The sequence below is a fragment of the Marmota marmota genome, unplaced genomic scaffold, assembly GCF_001458135.2.
Source record: "Marmota marmota marmota unplaced genomic scaffold, marMar, whole genome shotgun sequence".
Lineage (NCBI taxonomy): Eukaryota > Metazoa > Chordata > Mammalia > Rodentia > Sciuridae > Marmota > Marmota marmota.
In genome coordinates, this window is record NW_026000294.1 from 4,277,250 (window position 1) to 4,304,075 (window position 26,826).

The 26,826-nt window shown below is 35.7% G+C and overlaps 1 protein-coding gene across 1 annotated transcript in view; it reads left to right on the forward strand.

Annotated features, from left to right (window-relative positions):
* Positions 1–26,826, forward strand: part of Ophn1 (oligophrenin 1) — a 350,877-nt gene that overhangs the window by 275,798 nt on the left and 48,253 nt on the right. Inside the window, exons 16-19 of the mRNA XM_048797200.1 lie at positions 3,784–3,868; positions 9,090–9,148; positions 10,264–10,369; positions 21,738–21,897. Coding sequence (XP_048653157.1) covers positions 3,784–3,868; positions 9,090–9,148; positions 10,264–10,369; positions 21,738–21,897 — 410 coding nt within the window. The remainder of the gene's footprint in view (positions 1–3,783; positions 3,869–9,089; positions 9,149–10,263; positions 10,370–21,737; positions 21,898–26,826) is intronic.

Here is a 26,826-nt window from a genome sequence, read left to right on the forward strand (position 1 = left end):
AGAAACCACAGCCACGCCAACAATCCCAATCCACAAACTCTCCCTGTATAAAAAATATTAAAAAAAAAAGAAAAAGAAAAAAAAAGGCGGGGGGCACTGAGCTTTCTTTTCCTCGGGTACTTACAATCCACTGCTGATTACACACTCAGCTTCTCTGCCTGGAGCGAAGCCTGCCTTTATTTTTTGAACATGTTTTTCTGTCCCTTTTTTCTCTCATCACATTGTTGTTTTATTGTTTTATTATCTAGTCTTACTACCTCTCTCAGTCTTAATATATAATATAATATATGGATAATAACAATGCATGAATTATTCTTTTTTAAATTTTTTGGTAGTTGTAGATGGACAGAAAGCCTTTATTTTGTTTATTTTTATGTGGTGCTGAGGATCAAACCCAGTGCCTCACACAAGCACTCTGCCACTGAGCCAGCCCCAGCCCTGAATTATTCTTCTTGATGGTCTCCTGTAAGCCCCTTAATCAATTAGATCATTTCTTTTATTTTCTTTTCAGATTAGATCATTTCCAATGACCTGTCTTCAAGTTTGACTTGATCTTGCCAGCTGTTGAACCACTCTATTGAGTTTTTGAGCTTAGTTATGTTCGTTAGCTTCATGATTTTCTTTTTGGTATATTTTATGTTTTCTTTGTCTTTGTTGAGAACTTCAGTTTGTTCATGCTTTGCTATATTTACTTTGCTGAGTATCTTTATGAATGTCCTTTTTAATTTTCTGTGAGGTAAATCAAGTATCTCCCTTTCATTAGGGTCAGTTTGTTGAGAATTATCTTGCATTTTTATTTGAAACATATTGCCTTATGCTTCATTTTTTTCCTTAACTTTGTTTCCTTAAGTCAGCCTTTGCATAGTAGATTAAAGAACCACCTCTCAGTTTTGTTAGTGTGCTCTTTTATAGAAGACATTCCTCCCTAATCAGCCTGACCAGAGATTTTAGATGCCTCAAAACTCTATGTGCTTGTCCAACCTGCTCTTATTGTTCTTAATGGCCACTAAGAAATTAGAGAGTGGTAAGTTGCTCTGTTGCCTTGAGAGATGTAGGATATAAGCCAGTCCCTTGGGGTGCAGCTAAAAACGTTAGGGTTTTAGGTATGTGTTACAGTTTCTTCTTTCCTTGCAGAGAAGCTAAGAGCTAGAGTTTATCTTCCATTCTTTCTTCTCTACACCAAGAAGAGGATCTGAGGCAGATATGTATAATAACGATGAGACTGCTCATTTTGAGCCTGCGGAGATAGCTGCTGAATATTTGCAAGTTTAAAAGTCACCTTATTGTTGGTCTTCTCTTTTTTAATTTGTTTTAATTAGTTATACATGATAGTAGAATGCATTTTGACACATCCTACATAAATGGAGTATAACTTCTTATTCTTCTGGTTGTAATGATGTAGAATCACACTGGTTGTGTAATCATGTATGTAATAGGGTAATAATGTCTGATTCATTCTATTAACCTTCCTACTCCCTTCCTCCCCCATTTTCACTCCCCTCTGCCTAATGCAGAGTAACTTTATTTTTCCTTAGCGCCCCCAACTTATTGTAAATTAGCATCCACATATCAGAGAAAACGGTCGGCTTTTGGTTTTGGGGGGATTGGCTTATTTTGCTTAGCATGATATTCTCCAGTTCCATCCATTTACCTGCAAATGCCATAATTTCATTCATCTTTAAGGCTGAGTAATATTCCATTGTGTGTGTATGTGTGTGTGTGTATCTCACATTTTCTTTATCCATTCACCTTTTAACATTTTAAATATTTCACTCCACTCTCCTCTTGCTTGCATGGCTTCTATAGAGAAAAGTAATGTTGTTTGCATCCTTGCTCTTCTATAAGAAAGGTGCTTTCTTTCCTTCTTCCTTCAACATTTTTCCTTTGTCTTTGAATTTTTTAAAAATTTGAAGGCTGGGGTTGTAGCTCAGTGGTAGAGTACATGGCTAGCATGCATGAGGCACTGCATTTGATCCTTAGCATCACATTAAAAAATAAAATTTAATTTAAAAAATAGAATAAAGGTATAAATATTTGAATATAATACACTTCAGTGTAGATTTTTTTTAAGTATATGTCCTGCCTGGGGTTCACTGAATTTCCTGGATCGGTGGTTTGACATTTATTATTAGTTTTAGGAAATTCTTAGTCATTTTTGCTTCAACTATTTCTTCCCTTTTTACCCTGCATCCCATATGGTATTCTTATTGCATGTATATTTTACCTTTCATAACTGTCCTATAGCTTTGAAACATTCTGTTCTTTTTTTCATTCTTTTTTCTCATTGAATTTCAGATTTAGAAGTTCATGTTGACATTTCTTCAAGCTCACTGATTCTTTCCTTAGTTGTGCCCAATCTGTTGATGGGTCCTTAAAGTCATTCTTCCCATTACAGTGTTTCTTTTTTCTAATGATACTTTCTTCAACTTTCCATATTTCTCCTATATTATTCATTTCCTCTTTTAAATTGTTCACTTTATCCATGTCCTTAGCATGTTAATCATACTTGTTTTAAATTACTGGGATGATAATTCTGATAATATTGCTACAATATCTAAGTCTATTTCTGATTTTCACTGTGCCTCTCAAGAGTATATTTTCTCTCTTTTAGTATGCCTTTTCTTTTTTTTTGCAGGCTAGATATTATTTAATAGGTAAAAGAAACTTAGATACATAGGACTTTAGTGTGATGTTTTATGTTTATATGGCTAAAGTTTAGCCAGTGTTAATCTTTGTTGTAGCTGTAGGTGATTGTGGCTAAGCTTCCCTCTGCTATTCTTGTTTTTGTCTCCCGTTATCTTTGATTTTCCATAGATACTTTGTAAATATTGTGTGAATGGTACAGCTTTTAGTCATATTTTCCTGTTATTATACAGGCACCCATGTGATGTGGTGGTAAGGTGTCACTGGAGGGAAAATATTCTATAAGCCTATGATTATATCTCTTTTAGTAAGCTGTGCCCTGGCCTTTGACCTTCCCAAGTGCTTCTCAGTAATGTTTTGTTTTTCCCCTTCAGGAGACATAGGAAAGCAGGCTGAGTCTTGAGTAGAATATTTCCCTTTAGCCAGGTCAGTTATTTTGTGGTCAAACTGCAGTAGATTAGGGGTCTATAATAGTTTCTCTTCAGGGAACTGTTATGAAGAACAGAAAGATTGGGCATAAAGATGACTACTTTTCTTCTGCATTTCCAGAAGCATAGAAGAATGAGAGAATTTTTCTCAGATCTTCACTCTAAGAACCTCATAGGGCTCCTGAAGATAAAAATTAAAACTGGGGTTCCTTCTAGGATCAGGAGTTTTTCTCTCAAACTCATACATATTGGGCCTCCAGCAGTTAGTCAATTACAAATTAAGTTTTCCTATCCTGCTATTTATTTCTTAGGAGATTTTTGCTCCTGGGCTTCTGCTACAGTAAGTTTCGATTCTCAATTTCCTCCTCTATGTCTCTGTAGTTTCTTTTTTTGGCGGGGGGTATAAGAACAGTTTTCCCCATGATCCTTAGTTCTATTACTTCTATGATGAATCTATGAATAGTTGATTTTCAGTGTGTTTAGATTTTTTTCTTGTAGTGTGAATGGAAGAGATCACTTCTAAGCTTCTTACATGCTGGACCATAATGCAAGGGACTTGTTGAAATATCAAAGACTTTCTTTTTGTAACATTTTGATCTCTTGAGAACTCATTTGAGTAACTATTTTTTAATAAATTCACTTTATTTTGTTAGAAGAGTAAAGGGTAAACTCTAGGGAAGATTAACTTTTTTTGTTTACTTTTCTCAAATAGATCCCAAATGCCCAGGAGATGTTGATTTTCATAATAGTGACTGGGACATTAAGACAATCACCAGCTCCTTGAAATTCTACCTCAGGTATGCCTGTTTTGAATTGGGTTTTTGCTCTTCATAGATAATGAAATTCGGGTGGAGATTAGAGGTAACCCACAGTTTCAAAAAGTTAGATAGGATTACTAACCACACATGCACACAAAGAGTATGAGAATTTCTGTCAAATAAGAAAGTACATTAGAAGACCTTTTCTTTAAATCTGAGAAATTAAGCAAAGGAAACATGGAAATTATAATTGTTAATGAAAATGTTTTTGAAAAAAATACAGTATTTAACAATGTTCTTGGAATAATTGAAGGAGTTTTTCCATTGTTGCAGATAAAGTTAGTGTTATGATGGGTTCACTAGTAAAATCACACCTTGTGAAAATTCATGATCATTAACATATTTTAGTGAATAACAACCGTTTTGAAATATCAAATTGTATTGGGTAATGTGTGTGTGTGTGTGTGTGTGTGTGTGTGTATGTGTATGAGAGTACCATACCTTAATATATATGATGAAAATAAAAACCAAATCAAGAAAATGCAGTCACAATCATAAAATTATTAGAACTAAATAAAGTGGCAGCAGTAAGGAAAAAAAATGATAACTTACCAGCAAAATTTGGAGTGCATAGTGACAATGAATATATTATTCAATATATTGGCATAAATTTATATAAAAGCGATTCTATATACATATATGTATGTATACATATATATGTGTGTATACATATATATGATGTATGTATGTATACATATATATCAAACCCAAGAGCTCATGCATGCTAGGCAAGTACTCTACCACTGATCTACATCCCCAGCCCTTTTATGTTTAATTTTTTTAAACTGGATCTCACTAAGTTTCTGAGGATGGCCTCAAATTTGTGATCCTCCTGCTGCAGCCTCCTCAATAGCTGGGATTATAGGCATGCACCACTGTACTCAGCCAAGATAGATACGTATTTAAAATCCATTCTATTTTTTTTACCTTTTTATGTCCCATATTATGTGCCACCATACTTTATATGATAAAATGTCTTATTTTTCAACTACCATCCTCTTTTGGCATCACAGGACTAATTCCCAATAGATTATATTCTGTTAAATGACCTCCTGCTATAGCATCATCATCTTAGAAGTTAACATCATCATGAATGTTCTTTCCATAAGTATATTTCCTTAATCTGCCAAAGAAGAAATCAACTACTGTTGGAAGGTTTATTTTATGCTAGGCAATATGCTAGTTGGTTACATTGACAGTGTCATTGTTTTCTCTCCTAATAACTGAGTACCATCAGTGATGCAGTATCCATTTTACAGATGAGGAAATTGAGGTGCACTCTTACCACATTAAATAATATCCATTATCAAATCTATATTTTTTGAACCTTAGTGTCTCTTACTTGGGCTGCTGGTAGTGGGATGTCTTCTTACCCTGTCCTCAGTTGCTGGGGACTGTGACCTTTATAGGATTGTTGGGTAATTTAGTAAAACAGAAAACAATATTCTATGAGTACTTTCAGAAGACTTGTGATGGTGAGAATAATTGATACTTTCTCTCTCTCTTCCTTAAAAAGAATCAGTATTTTCAAAAGTATTTATAGGTTAAAACTATTCCAACCCTATATCATTTCCAACTCATCCCATAATTTATAATATAGCCCTTTTGAAAGATGAGATGCCTGAAATTGTGAGTGGGCAACACACCCAATAAGAGATATTCGTTCTCCAGACTCTTATCTGTGAACTTTTAATATGCACCAGCTGATCAATACCTTTTAGATTTCTTAAAGATAAAAGTGTTCCTAGAGTAGGTTTCCATCTGTGTTCTGAATTTTTAAATAACTTCTTGTTGCTAACATTTCCAGGAAAGTATTAAAACAATCACTCCCTTCTCTCTTCTGTATCTGTCCTCTTTTATTTAACTGGCTCTATCATTCCAGAAGTGCTCATCTCTAAATTAGCTAACATTTTCTGAGTGCCTATTATATGACAAGTAGGATATTATACAGTAAACATACAGTTGAGAGGATATATGGTCTCTGATCTTAAATAGTTTATATTGAGGAGCACAAACACAAGATAAATAATCATACAAATATAACAAACAATAATAAGTGTTCTGAAAAGAAGGTATAGTGTTCTTTGAAGACATTTAATAGCATTTTAATTAGCTTTTTTTGCCTTTGTGACAAAACACCTGGCAAGAATAATTTTAGATGAAAAATTTTGCATGGTGCTCACAGTTTTAGAGGTCTCAGTTCTTAGATGTCTAACTCCATTCTTTGGGGCCATGGTGCAAGGGCATAGTGGAAAGCACTGCAGAACATGTTAATCAGAAAGCAGAGAGAGCTCTTCTCACCAAGGACAAAATATAAACCCCAATGTCACACTCCAGTGATCTACTTCCTCCAGCCAGTTAATCCCCATCATTGGATCAATCCACTGATGAGGTTATGACCCTCATAATCTAATCATTCACCTCTGAACATTCTTGCATTGTCTCACACATGAAATTTTTGGGGGCATCACATAGCCACAACAAATAGGATTACTGGACTTTTTCTGATTGTTTAAACTCTGGTTTGAACTATAAGTTAGAACCAAGTGAGAGGGGGTGGTTCCTAACAAAGAGAACTGTACATCTAAATGCCTTAAGACAGAGGGGAGGAAGGCCATTCAAGAAACTACATGGACCGGTGTAGGTAGAGTATTGAGTGTAGAAAGAGAGCAGAAGTACATAGGGGTCAGATGCTGGGCCTTTTAAGACATTTTAAAAATTAGATTTTAGATTTATCATGAATGAGAAGATTATACAAAAGTTGTAAGTGGGGGATTACATGATGAGATTTGTATTGTGGAAAAATAGTATGGATACTAGATTAGAGGAAGACAAAATTGGTAGAGGTGGAAGTCAATAAGCAGGCTACTTCTATGGTCCAGGCAGGAGATGTTATTCCTGCTTGGACTAGGAGGTAGCAGTGAAGATTGGTAGATAGAAACATATTCAAAAGATTTAGGAAGTATAGAGTTGATGAATTAGATATGAGGATTGGGGAGAGGGAAATTAAAGGACAGCTTCCACATGTCTGGCCCATACAACCAAGTGATGGTCATGCATGATAGCCAGATTTGAGAGGGACAACAAGTTTGCTTTTGGATATGTCAAATTGTGAGTGTCTTTGAAGAACCTAGTGAACTACGTTAAGCAGGCAATTGAAAGTGCAACTCAGTTAGAAGGTCTTGACTTGAGCTGTACTTGGGAATTATTAACCCTATTGCTGATAATTAGAACCAGGATTAAGACAAGCCAGTTTTATGAGATGCTTCACCCCATCCCCGCTAGCCTCTGTATGAAGTACTGTGCATGTCCTATATACTTAACCCCCAGTTACTCTTAACTCCATTTTAATCTGACTCTTACCTCTACTGTTCCACAGAAACTGTTCTTGCCAGGGTCACCAGTGACTCCCTTAGTGCTGCACACAGTTTTTATATTACTTGAGTTCTCTGTAGAGTTAAAAACTATTAACAAACCCTCCTTAAAACTTTCTAATCTTTTGGATTTTGTAATATCACTTGAGTTTGGATTTTCTTTTGCCTTATTGCCATTCTTGTCCATCTTCTTTATAAACGTTCTACCTGATATTTCCCAGGGCTATGTTTTCTTTCTACTACACTGAGGGATGGAAAATTCAAATATCTATAGGGTCCAAGAAATGAAAATGCGTAAAGTAGACAGTTTTCATATTAAACATGTTTCATAATGAACCTTTATTTGCATAGCAATCCCTTTATACATAAACAGAAATATTTTTTACTTCTGCAACCTTCCATGTAATCTAAAGGAGCCGTATCATTCCATTTTTCAATAGAGATGGAAATAGAGATTTTTATATGAAATATCTTAACTTTTCTTATTTTGATTGTTGTTTCAATTTCATTTCACTTTTATACACTGTACTAGACATAAAACAAAACAAAACAAAAATAATCAGAAAGGAAATGTCAGAAAGCCTTTTTTGGCTGTTAGTTTGACATCTCTCCTAGAGCAGGGCCATCTGTTCTCATGGTTTTAACCACCATTCTGGGTTCATGATTTCCAAATCTGCTTTTCAGACCTACAAGGGCCCTGCTTTCACCTTCTTAATAGTTATTTCCCCCTGGCTATCTTAGAACTCCCTCTGGTTTAGCCTCTCTATTTCCCTCTTAATCCATTCCTATTCTGTCTACTCACCCAAACCAAATTAGTCCTTCCCTCACCATCATACCCAATCAATAAAGGAATTGTCTTTTTAATATCTTTCAAAGGAGCCTCTTCACCTTGTCTTTGTATGTTATTTCCACTATTTCTGTTCAGGTCTCTATTACCTATTATCCCCTGATTGCTACAATAATAATGGCAGGTCATGTAGCATATTAATTGAGAACAGGGAGTCTGGAGACAAACTGCCTTGTTCTGCCAGTTATTAGTTATGTAAACTTGAATGAATTCTTTAACTTTTGTGAGTCTCAGTTTCCTCATCTGTTAAATGGATATAATCTTAGTATTTACCTCACAGGGTAATCATAAGATTTAAATAAACTAAAGTACACAATTCACTTAAAATGATGCAAAGTTTACTATTATTATTATTTATTTCCTTCCTTTCTCAGAACATATATTTATTTTTTACACCTGTCCCACTGCATGGAAAATTTTGTGTATGATTCTTTCCTCCACTAGAATTAGCTCCTTGGGGGGGTTGGACTATACTTATTCATCTCTGGATCCACCAAACCTGGCAAAATTCCAGGAACAAGTAGGTACTCAGCAAATATTTTTTGACTAAATGAAGAAAATTTGAACCTAAGTTTCTTCTTCAGTTAAATAATGATTTGAATAACAGTTCCACCTGATGGGATCATTGGAAAGATGAAATGGAAGAATAGATGCAAAAGTTCTTGGAAATTCTATGCATATATCAGATTGTAAGGGATTCACGGTAGCATTTAGAACGTGTCTCTTTTGGAACTTTGCAGGACTTATTTACACTTCCATTATCTTTGGGTAGCAATTAGAGACCTTTTTAGAAGCTTTAGTCTATATTTTTCTAGGTCTTCTGTTGAATTACTAGGCACTGTTTTAGGTACAGAGAAAAATGTATGCAATCACACTAGGCTGTGGGGCTCAGAAACATTGCCCTCACAGTCCACAGAATGAGAATCCAAGGTCTGGCTACACCCTCCCCAAAGGAACTTACAGTCTTCATTAATTTCAGGAATCTTTCTGAACCTGTCATGACCTATAGGCTTCACAAAGAGCTGGTCTCTGCTGCCAGTAAGTATTTATGTTACTAGTTATTGTGTTGTCCTGGTTTCTTAGTAAAGTTTGCAACAATAAATCTTGAAAACTACTTGAGGGACAAAACCCCAAAACACATACACAGATTTTGCCCACTGCCAAATGAGAATATTCCTGCTTGCTAACTCAAGAGTTATATGATTTTTCATAAATCAATGTTAGCTGAGTTGATTGGAAGAAATGGGCTAACTTGAAGGATGCGACAAGTATAAAGACTTTGGTTTATTTATTTATTGTTTCTTACTTCAAAACAAGAGAATTGGCTCATATTAACAAGGGACAGCAAAATGGTTACATTACAATTGCTGTTTCAGCTTCCTTTAGCACTTTGCCTTTTCAAATGCCTTTTCAATTATGTTGTGAGTACTTACTCTTAATCTGTTAGCACAAGATCACATTTTCTAGATATGAAAAATGAGGGTGATGGTAGAGGGGTATATGTGAACTAGGATATATAGAGTCACCCCAAAGATTGGCCATTAAGGAAGCATTAGCCATGTTGGGTGAGGCCACTTTATGACTGTCTCTCCTGCCTGTACACAGCCCTTATCCTTCATGGTGATCTGTGTAGGGAAAATGATAAGGATTCAGGGGATCTGACCTCTTGACAGGTCTTTGAGGCGAGGGAGCCTTGCTCAGTGCTTCTGGGCTCTCTCATTGATTTTCATAAGAGCCCAGAGGCAGCAACAGTACCACAAGGAAGGTGGGTGGGAAAGGGTTGTCAAACAGAGGTTTACATGTGGGATTTTAGGAACAATCTGCTGTGGCTAGAATTCTGATTGCCTTTAAAACAGCCTTATCATCTCCCCTCCTCCTCCTCTTCTATCTTCAATTTTTCTTCATCTTAAAAGGCCTATTTTTTTCTCTCTGACTTTTGTTCTCTTTCTTCTTGGACTCTCTTTGTCATTGTCTCTGTACCTATTTATCTCTTCATCTTTTTGATTCTCTCTGTGTCTCTGGTTGTCTTTCTCCATATCTGTGTTTGTGTGTGTGTCTCTGCTTGTGTGTTTGTATGTGTATGTGCATATGAGAGTTTGTTCAATGCAATTGCCCACAAAGCCAAACATCTTTCACACTCTTCTTTCTGACAGAGTCTGATAACCTGGATTATCGGCTAGGAGCTATTCACTCCCTGGTTTATAAGCTACCAGAAAAGAACCGTGAGATGCTGGAACTTCTGATAAGACACTTGGTCAAGTAAGTAACTGTGTAGTTTTCAGAAAGAGTTCCTGTTGGAGGATGACTGGGTCACGTGGGAGAGCTATAGAGAAACTGCCTCTCACTCCCAACTGCTTCCTGGTCAGGCTGAGTGCTATGTGAGGAAGGTGATTTTGCCTTTACCATTGTGTGTATCTTCTCAGAGCCATCATGTAGCTAGATTGTCTTAGTTGAAGTGTAACACTCAGGTAGTTGGACTGGGAAGAGGTTTTACTGAGAGATAAACCTGGTTTTGAATCCTAGCTCTATAACTTATTTAGCTGGGTAATCTTAGTCAAACTGCTCTGAGACTCTATTTTGTCATCTTTACAATGAGAATAGTAATGCCTACCATACAAGACTTATGTATTAGAGTGAATACAGCTATCCAGGTGCACATCTGTAATCTCAGCAACTCAGGAGGCTGAGGCAGGAGGATCACGAGCTCAAGGCCAGCCTTAGCAATTTAGTGAGACCCTGACTCAAAAGGAAAACAACAAAAATAAAGAAAACCTAAATTGGGCTGAGGATATATTTCAGTGGAAAAGTACTTATGGATTCAATCCCCAGTACAAAAAACGAAAACAGAAAAGAGTAAGTAATGCCAGCTTGGCATGGTGGTGCATGCCTGTAATCCTAGCTACTCAGGAGGCTGAAGCAGGAGGATTGCAAGTTTGAGGACAGCCTGGGCAACTTAGTGAGACCGTATTTCAAAACAAAAATAAAAGAATTAAAAGTCTGTGGTTATAGCTCAGTGGTAGAGTGCTTGCTTATGCATGAATAAGCCCCCTGGTTTCAATATGTAGTACCTCAAAACAAAACCCAGTGAACAGAAGTATAGCATATGGCACAGGCACATAGGTGGCTCTCAACAAATGAAAGTTGTTAAGATTTTGGTCAATTTCTTGCCCTGGTGGCAGAAAGAAACAGCATTACAGACAGTAAGCCTGGTGATAGGCTCTGAGATAGGTGGGTGAAAGGGGCACTTGTGTCCCACAGTGGTGTTTCCTGGTCAAAGAATTTAGTGTTGTAAATAAAGATGAATTTACCTGGCTCAATAAAATGTGGAAAGCACTGTGTTCAGGAGTCAGCATGCATGTATTCTAGTTTCATTTCTGCTGCTAGCCTGCTCAGCAGGCAGGTCACTCTCAAGGCTTCTCCTGGTACATTAAACAGTTTGGTGTAAGCTTAGAGGAATTGCAATGCATTTAAAACATATATTTAGCAAATAAAGTTGTCCTTATTAAAAAATGTAATCATGAGACATTTTAACCTTATTTGGAGAGGACTTCAAACACCTAAACTTGAGTCCTTTAGTGAGGGTGAGCCTCTGGTTAATGACCCTGTCAGCACCCCACTGTGAGAGATTCTGAGCACTCTGTCCATCTGGATTTCAGGTCTCTCTATGATATCTCACCAAATATCTAATCCAGGTTTGACTTTTTCTAATTTTGGATTTTTTTAACATTTCCTTAGTAAATGAGTGTTACATACACTGATATAGATAATAAGTATAATTTACAAGAGGATAACGTTTATATTTACGTTTATTGCCAATGTTTGCATTTTAGCCTAATATACAACATGAAGGGATGTTTTATCTCCAAAAAGTAGTTTGTGGTCATCTTAGTAAAAATAGAGAAGTAAGAAAAAATAAAATAAAATAAATAATAGAAAATATGCATGTTAATTTGAAATTTCCCTGGGCAAAGAAATATTGGGTTCAAGTTACACTTTTACCTTTAATTTTTATGTGATCAAAAGAAAATGTCTCCCATTTTTTGAACCTCAGTTTCTTCATGTGAGGGTACAGGATCATATAATCTTTAAAGACAATTTAAACTGTGATTTTATAAGTGTCTCAACATGTGACAAGAGCCAAGGACTCATGAAAATGTCCCTGTTGGTAGTGGGTAACAGGGTGCCTGCTTCCACCCATCCAGAGGCTAGCCACCTGGCTTACTTAAAAAATCTTGGTCCTCAAAATCCATAAAACAGCCAGGCGCAATGGCACCCATCTGTAATCCAGGCAGCTCAGAAGCCTGAGGCAGGAGGATCGCGAGTTCAGAGCCAGCCTCAGCAAAAGTGAAATGCTAAGCAACTCAGTGGAACCCTGGGGATGTGGCTCAGTGGTTGAGTGCCTCTGAGTTCGATCCTGGTACCAAAAAAACAAAAAACAAAAAAACAAAAACCCCAAAAACATAAAACCAAAAGAGACATAAACAGATTAATCACAGAAAGACAGGTGCCTTTAAATATGTGGAAAACTACTGAAGCTCATTAATTAGTAATAAAGATGTAAATTAATCTTACACTGAACTATCATTTATTGGCAAATTCTATTGCACAGTCTCTGTTGATGAGACAATAGGGAAACAGGCATTCGGATACATTGCAGTACTGATTCTCTACAGTCTCAAAGGAAGAGGATTTGGCAATATCTAACAAATTTGCATATTCAGTTACCCTTTGAAGTAGCAATCCCACTTTCAAGCAACTACTCTAAAGACACACTTCCACAGATACAGAACAGAAAGTGTACAGGGTTTGTCACTGCAGCATAATTTTAATAACAAAAGGTTGCAAAAATGAACTTGTAGAGTAAATGAGGGTACATCTGACCAGGCAGTCTTGTATGGTCATAAAAAACAGAAAGAGGTAGGTATAAATTAGAGTACATAATATGCTAAAGTTTTTGTAAGAAGAAAGAAGAAAACAAGAATATGGAAACACTCTACATATCTATATACATATTTTCTTATTTTGTCATAAGAAGTACAGTAATTTTTTTTAAAATGACTCTCTAGAATTTCACTCAGTGGTATATGTCCAAGATAAATGTAAACACATTGTCTGTTCAAAATCCTATGCAAAATGCTCATAGCAGCATTATCACAGTTGACCAAAGGTGAAAAATTTCCCAATATCTATCAGTAGATGAATGGATGAACAAAATATCATATATTCCATACAAAAGAATACTATTTAACCATCAAAAGGAATGAAATACTGATTATACATATATGGTATAATATGGTTGAACCTTGAAAACATTATGCTAAATGAAATAAGTCAGACACAAAAAATCCACATGTGAATCCATTTACATGAAATAATAAATCTATAGAGACCAATACAAAGTGGATTAGTGGTTGCCAGGGGCTGGGAAGTGAGGAAGTGAAAACTGACTGATAATGGGTATGGGGTTTCTTTTTGGAGTAATGAAAATTTCTGGAATAATTAGACAGAGATTACAGTTGCACCATTCTGTGAATATACTCAGAACTATTGAAAAGAGGGGGATATATGGTATATGAAATTTATCTCAACAAAGTTATAAAATTAAACAAATAATATGTTTATATAGGGAATCAGTGGTAAATAATGCTGAAGGGGAAGGGATAACAAGCTAGATTGCTCTAAGTCTACCTCCTTATATGATTTTGACTTTTAACTCATATTGATGTTTTTCACACCCCAAACTAACATTAAATCAAAAAGAAAAATATTATTAATCCTAAAACTGAACACCAAAAAAGTAAATGAATCTAAATGTCTATCAACTTGAGAACATAATGACATAGAGAAAGCCATTATTTCAACTAATTTGACAACACAGTCTATGATTCATCCTTCACAAGATATACTCTAAAAATAAGAAGAGCTAATAGAAGTTTTAAACATGATCTAGTAGGACTTTCTTCTTGCAGTGATGTAATTATGATTTGAAATGTATATCTCACAAGGATAGAATAAAAATAAATGTATTAAAGTTGTTAGAAGCCAAGATTTATGGTTTAAGAAAAGATAAATACATATATAAAATTAAAGATGTAAAGAAAAATTTTTATAGCATAACGGTAAAATTGGGAATGTCTATATGAATTTATAATTTAAAAATAAAACAATAAATCAAAACTTGTATTCATTGTACCAGTCTTGAAATGATTCTACCCAAAAAGCAATGCATACACTTAGTGCCTGATTTCTTTGGTTACAAATTGCATTCCCTTTTCAAAGGCACCAGGCATGCTTAAGAAATGGCTGAGTTTAAGTACATATGAAGGAAAATAAATTTTATCCAATACAGTTGGCTAAGGAAGGAAGACTTGAAACGCTAATAGCAATCATATCCAAAATGGACACAAGAACCTGCTTGAAAGGACTAACACTTGATGACATTTGGAGGCAACATGAGTAGCAGCATATGATATTGACCCATAAAATAAACAAAAACTCATGGTGTTGGTAAAGAAAGAAAAATGTTTATTATATAAGAATACTGGCTAATAAATGTAGGAGAAAAGATAGAAATTGAGAAATCACTAATTTGCAACCTTACTACCCTGTTTTAGAGATTGATCAGAACTATTAGGAAAGAGAATATTGAGGAACAGTATAGTCACATAATTTCAGTGTATTACTCAAAGGTTAATTACTAATTGCAAGTGGAAATAACGGATCTTTACAGTGAAGCCACGTTATAGACACCACTTTAAGTAATTGATCAAAGTTAGTATCACTGATAATGGTATAAACTGATCTCATTTGCCCCCTAATTTGATTTTGTGAGAAGTATCAAGCATGATCTGTAGGATATGTTTGTAAAAAATGTTTAACCTGATTTAAATTAAGTCTGCCCAGTGTATAGGCAATAAAAAATATAGAAAAATAGAGAGTGTTTGACATTTTATGAGACAATGGGCTTGGACTTATCAAAAAGTCAATGCCATGGGGAAAAGAGGTAGGGATACTGTTTTACACTAAGAGACTAAAGAAACAAACAAATTCAGTACATGAAATTTGACTGGATCCAAATTTGAGCAACTTAATTATAAAAGACATTTTGTGTGGCATTTGAGAAAATTTGTACATGAATTGGATATTAGATGATATGGAAGTACAGTAAATTTCCTTAGATGTGAAAATGTTACTCTGATTTGTAGGTAAATATGCTTGTTCTTTGAAGGTAATTGCTGAAGTATTTAGGTTTCAATAACTTTTCTTTCAAAAAGTTCAGAAAAAACACACACAGTGAGAAAGCAAATGTGGCGAAATGTGAATTCATCAATCTAGGTATAGACAGTGAGTACTCATTGTACCATTGTTTCCAATTTTTTAATATATTTAAAAACCATCTTAATCAAAGTTGTAGATAAAATGTAAATTACAGAGAATGGTTAGGTCTATTTAGGAAATTTACACAGGAGAAGAAACTTCATGTACTTTAAAAATGGACATAATTATCCTGCCTGCCAATTGCTGCATTCATAATCTATATGATGATAATAGCTATGCCTTCATGATGTTTACCCACCACCAGCATGTTTTCTAGAGTAATAATAGGCAGAAGCAAAGTGACCTCAGCCAATTTGTGGTTCCCAATTATCCAGATCTTTTTGGTACCTGTAACTTCCATTAGTCAGAGATAGGAGAACACTAAAGGCTCACCTCCTCAGCAATCTCACTACTAGTGGAATATTAAAATAGAAGCAAGCCTCAGGACTAATTCTCCCATTCATACATGTATTTATCAGTAGGCCAATACACAAAGAGTCGTACAGCCTGTTCTGTAAATTCAATGAAGTCCCATTTTCCCATCCTTTCAGATGCTCTGATAGTATCTTCCATGAAAGTTTCACTCAAAGCAGATGAGATAATAATATAGTGACAAATTTGGAGTCTGGCAATAAAAGTATATGCTGCAAATGCAAGAGTCTTTCATAATCTTAGGATGGGGCTAGCATCCTAATGATTGTGGGCTGTTAGGCTTACTGGATGATTCTTATTTTTTAATAATACTTCTGTTATTTTATAAGCAATACTGTGCATTGTAGAAATTAGTAAATACAGAAAAGCAAAAACAAAAATGAACTTCAAAACCTAAAAACTTTTTACTTCCAGTTTTGAATAATCACCACGGACATATATAATACACATTCTTTCAAATTTTTCTCTGGGTGTGTATATGTGTACACACACATATTTATATATATTTTTTACCAAGATGATATTGTGGTATTCTTTAACATACGTTTTTCAGTTCAACAATTTCCACCTTTCCAGACAATATTAACATTTAGTGACTGGACACAAAAAGTACACACTATAAGTGTTTTCTGAACTAGCGGTCAATTTTCATGACTTTAATCAAGTACAGTCCACCCCACCACCTGTTCATGACATTGAGTTGTTGACAAGACCTGTTTTGCTGCAAACTGTTACTACTTTTGCCTGATTTCTTCATTGTCTTATTTTTTATCTTGTTCCTCTATTGCCTGGATATCTTGTAAAGTACAGGTTGTATCTAAAGGCAAGATGGATTCAAGCTAACCATCTTTTTGTTGGAATCAATCCTAGGTGACAATGTGTATCTTATGTTCCATCACATCTGAAGTACATTATATTGTTTAATCTACCTTACTAATTAATGTAAGATCAATTAAGGTTATATTTTACTACACTGTTCATGCAAGCCTGGGAGACTTTATACAATAGTCCCACGCAATCCATATATCTTGAATACATCTTGGCACTGAGAAATCATTTTTACCATCTATCATGATATTTAAAGTTATAGTGGGTATGGGGATTTGAATTTGATTGGAGATGAAGTTAGCTAAAGCTTATAGTAGTTGCTCTGGCTTCTAATTACTCTTTAAGTACTGATTAGTTACCCTTAGAATATGTAAATATGTATTTATAATTAGAATACTACACTTATATCTAAACAGTCCTAGAGTACCAAATTTCATTAGTTCTAGGGATATTTTTCTTTTTCAAATTCAGAATTCTGGATGCATCTTAGAATCAATGGTTTCTTAAAATCACTGTCAGGTAGTTGTTTTGATGTAATTATCATAGTCTCTGCATGCATGAATTTGATAATAGCTGCTCACATTGTAGTCATTTCAGTTATATTAGTTCATTGTTTAGTTTATTTTCTACTTAAAATGTCTTCAAAAATATTATGATGATTTCTCAATGAAATTATTTTTCTTTCTTAGTGGTACCTAAATTAATACTGTGGTTACCTATGATGGCATTGATGAGGTTCAGTACATTGCACAGACTATGTTTAAGTATTAAAGTAAATTATAGATAATATAACACCAAGAGAGAAAGCCAAAACGGTCTACCCTGAACAAAGGGCACCATCCTTAGGTGGAGAGGGGACTGCTCATTTGTGACATTGACTCACTCTCCCAACCATTGTTATTTTCCTTTTGAAGTACATTTTATTATGTAAGATTTCAAATATGTCTGTAGAAAAATAGAGGAAACAATACAAAGAACTGTCGTGTGCCTATCACCCAGTTTTAACTATTGTTTACACAATGCCAGTATTGTTTTATCCATATCCCCATTCATTTCTCCTCCTCCCATACTATTTTGAAAAAATATCCAAAACATCAGAATTATTTCATAATCTATAAATGTATCACTTTGTGTCTTAAAAAGATAACTATGAATATAGCTATAATAAAATTATTTGGAAATGAATAAAAATTCTAAAATATCATCAAATATTCTCTGTTCAATTTTCCAGTGGTCTCAAATACATTAATTTTTCCTTTGAATCAGGATCCAAATTGCATATCTGCATAACAATCTGATGCAATGATTTTTGTGTGTGTGTGTGTGTTACTGGGGATTGAATCCAGGGGCTCTGTACCACTTAGCTACATCCCCAGTCCTTTTTAATTTTTTTTCATTTTGACACAGAGTCTTGCCAAGTTGCTGAGACTGACCTCGAACTTATGATTCTCCTGCCTCAGACTTTTGAGTATATGGGATTACAGGTGCATAACACTGTGCCTAGCTTGATGAAATGTTTTTGACTCCTTTAATCTCTAACAGAGGTTGACAAATATTTCTGTAAAGGATCATAAAATGCATATTTTAGGCCTTGTGAATGATATGGTCTCTGTCACAAGTACTCAATTTCATCATTATAGCATGAAAGCATCCATTTAAGTCACTATGAAAGCTGTGTTCCAATGAAACAAGTATGACAAAATAGATGGTGGGCTGGATTTAATGAGTACTTTAGTTTGGTGATACTTGATCTATAGCAGTGGTTCTGAAACTTTGGTGTGTACCAGAATCACTAGGAAGACTACTAAAGAACACAGAGCCTGGGTGTCATGATGCATGCCTGTAATCCCAGTGTCTTGGGAGGCTGAGGCAGGATTATCATAAATTGAAAGCCAGCTTCAACAACTTATTAAGGTGCTAAGCAATTTAGTGAGAACCTATCTATAAATAATTAAAAAAAAAAGACTGGGGATAAGGCTTAGTGGCTAAGTACACCTGGGTTCAGTCCCTGGTACTGGGGAAAAAAAAACAACACCAAACCAGAGGCACAGACTTGATGTACTATATAATTTGGATATAATTAGGGTCTGTATTTTTACTGTATTACCAATGTTTTCTCTTCACCCTTCTTTTTTTCTTGTAACTTATTTTTTAAAGTAAACAAATCATTTGTCCTTTAAAGTTTCCCACATTTGGGTTGAAAGTCTTGCTCTAGTTGTAGTTATTTTATTTTGGTGTGTTGTGTGTGTGTGTGTGTGTGTGTGTGTTCATGTAGAGTGGAGAGGACAAGAATACTTAATAGATGACTCAGTAGACACATAATTTGTGACACCCCTCCCATTCACTTTAAGAACAAGACTTATTTGGAACTCCGTAAGCTTTTCATCCATGTGATACATACTTGATACAAACAACTTGGAGGAGGCAAGATTTATTTTGGCTTAAAGTTTCTAAGGTTTGAGTCTATGATCAGCTGGCTGCATTGCTCTGGGCTTGAGGTAAGGCAGAACATCATGGCAGAAGCATGTGGTGGAGGACAGTACTAGCTCATGGCAGCTAAGGAGAAGTAGGGAAGAGGATGGGAAGGGACAAGGCTAGAGACAAGATATAGTCCTCAAGGGCATACCCCCAGTGACCTCAGATATCCATACCTTTGTTTAAAATGTCAGTGTTGAAGTTTTATGCCTTTTCTCTAATCCATGTTGAATAAAGGACTAACAATTCTTTTCCCTAATTTACTGTGGGGTTTCATTTGTTTTGTTCCCCTACAATATGAGGTATGACATACTACTGAATGGTATTCAAGATGTACAGGACTGTGGATGTAACTCAGTGATGGAGCAATGGCCTAGCATGCATAATTTCCTGGGTTTAACCCCCCATCCAAAGCACTGCAAGAAAAATAAAAAATAAGAGAAATGACACATGCAAAGAACAGTTTGTCTTCCAAGTCTTATTAGAATGCAAAGAAGGAAGAGTATCCTAAATGGGACACCAGGAACCTCCTTCAGAGAAATAGTAGGTGGTTTTGGCTTTAAAAAGCCTCCCACAGAAACTTTGGTTTTTCTAACTTTGAAACTAGAGAAGCAGGCAGCAGGAGGCCATGGGACTACCTTAAGGTTTGGAGACCAACAAATGTGGGTGTGAACTCCTGCCTTGCCCTGTATTCACAAACTGTGATCTTACTAAATAATTTGCCCCTAGTGAACATGGCCTTCAAAGCTAAAATACTCTGCTGTTTTGCAGTTCTGATGATTCAGAGAACTGCTGAACATTGAACAAACATCACTGCCCTTCTGAGCTCTCAAAAGGAGATAAGCCAGTGTTCTTGCTTTGTCACTAGTGGTTTAGCCATTCCAGATCACTTGGTGGCAGCATGGAGATACTTTTCCATTTTAATATCTGAAAAAAAAAATCTGTCACTAAAGAATAAAGGTTAATTGCAGAAGTATTTAAGCTGTTGAAAGGGACCCATCAGCTGCCCTGCAATATCAAAGTCCCTGAGTGGTTACTGCTTATTACCATCTGAATGGTAACCAGCCTTTGTCAGGGGCTTAACAGACTTCATTAAGATTTGTCTAAGGATTCTGTCCCCCTCAATTACCACTTAATGTCAAGAACTTGCTGGTTGATGAGTCAGTCTTAGAATTCTTAGCTTGGGTGGGTTTGGAAAATTAGTGTTTTGAGTGGGCAGCTGGCCTGTCCCTTATTTTAATCTCCCCACCCCCATAGCCAAACTGACCAAAGGGCTGCATGCCTTTTATTTGGCTGCTTCCAGTACTATTTACAACAGCATTAGAGGAATTGAGTTCCTTCAAAAGTAATTTATTATTTGTACCAGGAACACATTTGGAAGTTGTTTATAACCGAATAGGAGAGTGAGATAAGTAAACAAAAAAAAAAAAAACAAAGAAAGAAAAGAAAAGAAAAAGAAAAACTCAGCTTGTCCATGGTATCAATTAAGTTGAGGACAGTGCTCTATGTTTCCCTTGAATGTGAATCTGGAAGGATAAATCAACATTCTTCAGATATGGGGAAGATGGACTTTATAAGCAGAGGGACTGGCATCAGCAAAGATATTGACATCTGTCTGAAACAACCTGAGGTAACCAGAAAATCCTAATCTAAGCAATTTAATGAGAGTGTCAATGGTCAGCATTGCCTAGAATGGAGAGGTAATAACAGATATTTCTAGGGTGTGTGGTACCATGCTGAAACAATTTAGCTCTGTGTCAAAACTCTCTGAAATAGGTAGCATTTAAACAAGTGGGAAACCTAAAGCTCAGAGAAGTTACAGTGAGTTAACATTTCCTGGTGCAGAGCTGGTGAGTGTCCGCCTATGTTGGGATTTGAACCCAGGGCAACATCATTGTCTAGGCTGTGCATATGGGTTATAAATAGGGAGAAAGTTACAGAAAGCCTAAACTGCCACAGTGAACACAGCTGGCCCTCTCCTTTAAGTGATAGGCAACCATTAAAGGAAATTTAAGCAAGAGTGACTAGGGCCTGAAAATCTGAGATTACAGGATCTACTCCATAGCTAACTGAATGACTTCAGGCAGATCCCTTTCCTTCTCTGGGCGTTTTTTCATCTGTTAAGAGAAAGATGATGAAAGGATGATCTTAAGGATCCTTTTCAACTTTTTCAGATTTTTACTTTTCTATGGATGAGGAAAGGGCCAGATTACTAACTAGAAAAAATGGAAGACGCTCTTTCCATGTACTTTGTTGTTCCTCTTGTCATGAATGTCCTCTTGCTTCTCTCTTGCCTCTCCAAATCTTTTAAGTTAGTCTTAAATTCTCCTGACTCTTAACTCCTTTAACACTGCTTACTAAATTCAATATGTCTCACTTTGGCTCCTAATTCTATGCCATCTTATGTTTTTGGTGAGTTATTTCCGTTGGAATCCTTTCTTTCCATCTATACTTTAGGCTGTCATTTCCTTCCACTTTTTAGCTTTTCTTTCCCTCTATATCAATTAAAACAGGCTTAGTTATAAGGGGGGTATTGGAGGAGATCTTGTTCAACATTTTCTTTTACTTCCGGCAGTGTGTGTGAGCACAGCAAAGAGAATCTCATGACCCCTTCCAACATGGGGGTGATCTTTGGGCCCACCCTGATGAGAGCTCAAGAGGACACTGTGGCTGCCATGATGAACATCAAATTTCAGAATATTGTGGTTGAAATCCTAATTGAGCACTTTGGCAAGGTATGTGTTTCCTATCCTTATTATCATTTCTCTAAACACTTGACATTTCCCCAGCTGTATATAGGATGTGTCTTCCTTCTTGGCTTGAGTTGACAATGAAAGGAAATCCTATTGTGACAAAATGACATTTAATAGTATTTTGACCCTGGGAATTTCAGGAACTATTGCTTGAGCATGTCACTATTTTATTATCAGGCACTATGCTAAATGCTGAGGTTACTGAAGAAGAAAAAGTCACTGCCTTGAAGGCGTTCACAGTGTAATATGGAGATGGACATGTAAACAGAGGAAATGATAAGCATGAAAGTGGTATGACCAATGACAGTGTATGGGAGAATAGTTATAGTTTCTCACCTATCATTACGTTCATGACTGAGAAACCCTACAACAAAAGACAGATCAATAAGAGAAAAGCTCATTTTCTGTAATTTATGTAATAAGTTTTATGTGACTTGGGAGCCTTCCGAAGTGAAGACCTAAAGAAACAGGTAAACTTATGCATTTTTATAATAAGTCTGATGAAGAAGTGGATAGTTTTGAAGAAATGTGATTAAGGATTTATGGGTATGATCTAATGGTAATAGAAGGGGGGAACTTGGCAAGGACTTTGTTCAGGTTCTTCTTGGTGTTTTTGTCTTCAAGAATAAGGATGTTCATTTCTTCAAGGTATACAGAGGGTACCTGTGGAATAAAATTATCATGACCTGCCTTAAAGGAATGTTAAGGATTCACTTGTGGCCTACTTTGGAGAAGAAGTATATGAAACGATCTCAGAGTCCTTCTTATTTCTGTTATTTCCTCAAATGCCAAGGTGACATATTTCATGGTAGCAGATCCTGAATCCTGTGAAAACCCTACATAAATTAATATATATGCTTATTTAAACCACATCTCATTCCAAAAGAACTTACGGTAGCAATATTGATATAGTATTTAACATAGAAGGTAGCATATATTATAATCGGATCAAATGAAAAAGGTAAAACAAAGTGAGAGACAGAAAATGAGCTCAGGAATCAGGTTAGGACAAGTCATATTTATTGACATGTCTTGTATACTTGACTACATTTGGCTTTAAGCTTTTTAGCAGCCAGTGCCATCATTGGGAAGCCTAATTCAATAAGAAACTTTTCTACAGGATGAGGACGTTGATGAAGTCTATCTATAGTTCAAATCTAATCATTGCCATTTGCTAGCTGCATTAGGTAGGACATATATATCTAAGGCTGGGCTGCTAAGATTCCACACACACACATATATACAGTGTTTTAACCTGAGAGTTGTTTATTTCATGGTTGTAGAATAGTTCAGGGAGATGGCACAGAGCTTGTAAGGTGATTTCACAGGTTCAGGATCCCAGGTTCGTTCTTTCTTGGTGCTCTGATGCTTTCATCACCTTGATTGAATATATTCTACATTTTATCAGTCAAGAAGAAGGAAAGAAAGGAAATAGAAGTTATAGCCCTTTCCTTTAAGGCCATGACCTGGAAATCACACATATCACTTTCATTTATATACCATTTTTCAGAATTGAATCTCTTGGTCACACTTAGTGATGAGAGGCAGAGAGGTATAGTCTTTATGGTGTAGATTACCCAGCCACAACTTAAAGAAGGAGAGAATGGATATTTAATAGCAACTGGAATTCTTTTTTTAAAAAAAATTTAAACAGATACAACACTTTTTTATACCTTTATTTTATTTATTCACTTTTATGTGGTGCTGAGGATCAAACCCAGTGCTTTTTTGCTATATTATCTGTGTCAATTTCAAACAACTTATTTGACTTCTCTGATAGTAATTTTTTCAGCTAAAATGAGTAGATGATAATAAATACTGCCTATGTGATGGTCACATGCACAATTTTATTTAGTTAATAAGTGGAAGAGCTGAATAACTTGTACCAGAATACAGTTAGATACCACAAATAAGATCTGTTGTTCTACAGCACAATAGAGTAGTTATAGTTTACAAAATATTATATATTTTATGTTATTATTAATGTGTTATATTATACATAATGATAGTGTTCATTCTGACATAATTATACATGCATGAAATATAATTTGTTCCATTTCAGTCCCAATTGCTTCTTCTTTACTTCCTCTTTTTCCTTGCTATTCCCCTTCCTCTATTTTAGTGGTTTTCTATTCATTCATTTTAATTGGTTGTTTATAGATATATGTAAAGTTGCAGTTCACTGCAATATGTTCCTATATGTATGTTTCATAATTTGGACAGTTTCAAAGAAGTAAAAGAGAAGAATTTTTTGGCTCCCAATGATAAGAAATGATAAATGCTTAAAGAGATGAAAGTGCTAATTACCTTGATTGGATCATTACATATTGTATACATGTATCAAATTATTGCCTTCTACCCCAATAATATGTACAATTATTATGCATCAATTTAGATATTTTAATAAGAAGTGACATTTAAATCCAATTAGATTTGTTAAGAGTTAAGGTACTTAGTCATTAGCTTCTGCTTTATCACCAGTCATTTTGGTTCAGTAGTATTATTGGGAATATACAGAAGAGGTGCTTGAAGAGAAGCATGACCTATATTAGATAGTGTTTTAGTCAGGATTATTCAGAGAGAACTCATAGAATATGTATATAGATATATGACAGGGAATTTTAGGGGAATTGGCTCATGTAATCATTGTATCTCAGAAGTCCAAGGACAGGTCCACTTTATGCTGAAGGCCCTGAGATATTGGTAGCATGGCTCAGTCCAAATTCCAAGGCCTCAGAACTAGGAAAGCTGATAGTATGACTCATCTGAAGCAGAAAGTCTGACTGTGGAGGAGAGTTGGATGCCCTGGAGTAAATCCTAAAGTTCAAAGGCCTGTGAATGTAGACACCACATGTCCAAGGCAGCAGAAGAAAATGCTGGCCCAGCTTTCAGATAAAGACCAATTGACCTTTTATATTTCTCTGATTTCAGCCAATTGGATAATGCTTGCCTGCACTAAGGCCAGATCTTCCTCACCTAGTCCATTCAGACTCACAAGCCAATCTCCTCAGGAAACACCCTTACAGACACACCCAAATTAATGATTTTTTTACGCTTCTAGCTACTCCTTAATCCATTCAAGTTGACACCTAAAATTAAACATCACCTATACTGAAAGTAGAAAGAAAGAGAGTTAGAGAAAGGAAATTTCAAGATGATGCAATGTGAACAAAGCCCCAGAACCTAAAAACATTGTAGTGGAATATAAAGTGGAACTAGGAGCAAATAGCAGGACATGAGGAAAACAGGGACAAGGTTCTAAAAGCATTTAACTGCTTGGTTGAGGAATTTGAAATATTTAGAATTTTCTTGACAGTGATGCTATATTATGAGGAAGAAATAGTAGTCTGAATCAGGGGCAATTGAGAGAGGGACAGGGAGGCAAAAACCATAGGACTTAATAATTGGAAGCAGAAGATGTTGGAGAGGGAGATTTCTGAATCCTGAAATTCTGACACGGTAGGCTGAGTGAACGGGGCTGTCTTTCTTACATGTAAAAATTTCAGAATGAGATACTGGGCATGATGGTGCATGCCTGTAATCTAAGCAGTTTAGGAGGCTGAGGCAAGAGGATCAGAAGTTCACAGTTCAGCCTCAGCAACTCAGCTATGCCCCAAGCAACATGGTCAGACTCTGTCTCTAAATAACATATAAAAAGGGGCTGGGGATTTGTTTCAATGGTTAAGCACCCCTGGGTTCAATCCCTGGTATCTCCCTGAAAAAAAAATACAGAATGAGAAAGTTCTGGGGAGATAGAGAACTGCTCAGTTTGGGGCAGTTTGGATTTGAGATTTGTGAAAGCTATCCAGAGAACAATATCTAGCAAGTAGTTGTATGAATTGAGAGCAAGGATCAATGAAATTTTTCTTAAAGGACCATATAGTAAATATGTATGCTATGTAGGTGCAGATTTCTGTCACAACTAGTTGACTCTGTAGTTGAAAAGAAGCTACAAGACTGTATGTAAACAAATCATTATGGCCATTTTCTAATAAAACTGTTTATAAAACAGGCAATAGGCCTATAGGCTATAATTGAACCATTGTCTAAAGCCCAGATGTTATGTATTGATGAATTAATTCATTAAACAAATAAATGTTAAGTGCTCACTATGTGGTAGGTACTGCTTTATACACTGAGGACACAATTTGCATGAAGATTATATTCTACAGCAAGTAGAAAAATAGTACTCAAACGAAGTAAAATGTATGTTAGAAGGTAATTAGCATTAAAAAGATAAAGCAGAGAAGGGGAATGGGAAGGATTGGAAAGTGATTTTGTCATTGTAGTGCATTAATGAAATGAGGAAATAAGAACCTGAAGTGAACCTCAAGACATGATGACCCTTGAACAGAGACCCATAGGAAGTAGAGGACAGATTCATTCAGCTATCTAGGGGGCAAGCTTTCTAGGCTGAGGAAATGTTAAGTAGAAATTTACTGAGGCAGAATCTTGCCTATTATGTTCAGGGGACAACAAGGGGGTTAAATTGCCTAGAGTGAGTTAAGGAAAAGACTAAATAGAAGATGACAGGCTCAAAGAGGTAATGGAGAAGAAAAGCTGTGTAGATTTATAGGAGAGTCTTAGAGTCCACTGTAAGGGTTTAGACTTTATTCTAAGATAGAAGTAGGGTTGTGAGCAGGGGTGTGACATGATTTGTCTTATTTTTTATACGACTACTCTGGATGTCATGTGAAAAGATAGCTGTAGGGGACAAGGTAGAAACAGGGAGAGTAATTAGGAGAGAAATAGTGGATCTTAGATGACGGTGTTAACAGTGAAGATGGTGAGAAGTAGTCAGATTCTACATATACTTTGAAGGCAAAGCCAATAGGATTTGCTGATAAATCATGTAAAGTGTGGAAGAAAAAGAGAAGTCGGGAATAACTCTAAAGGTTTTTTTAAAATCTG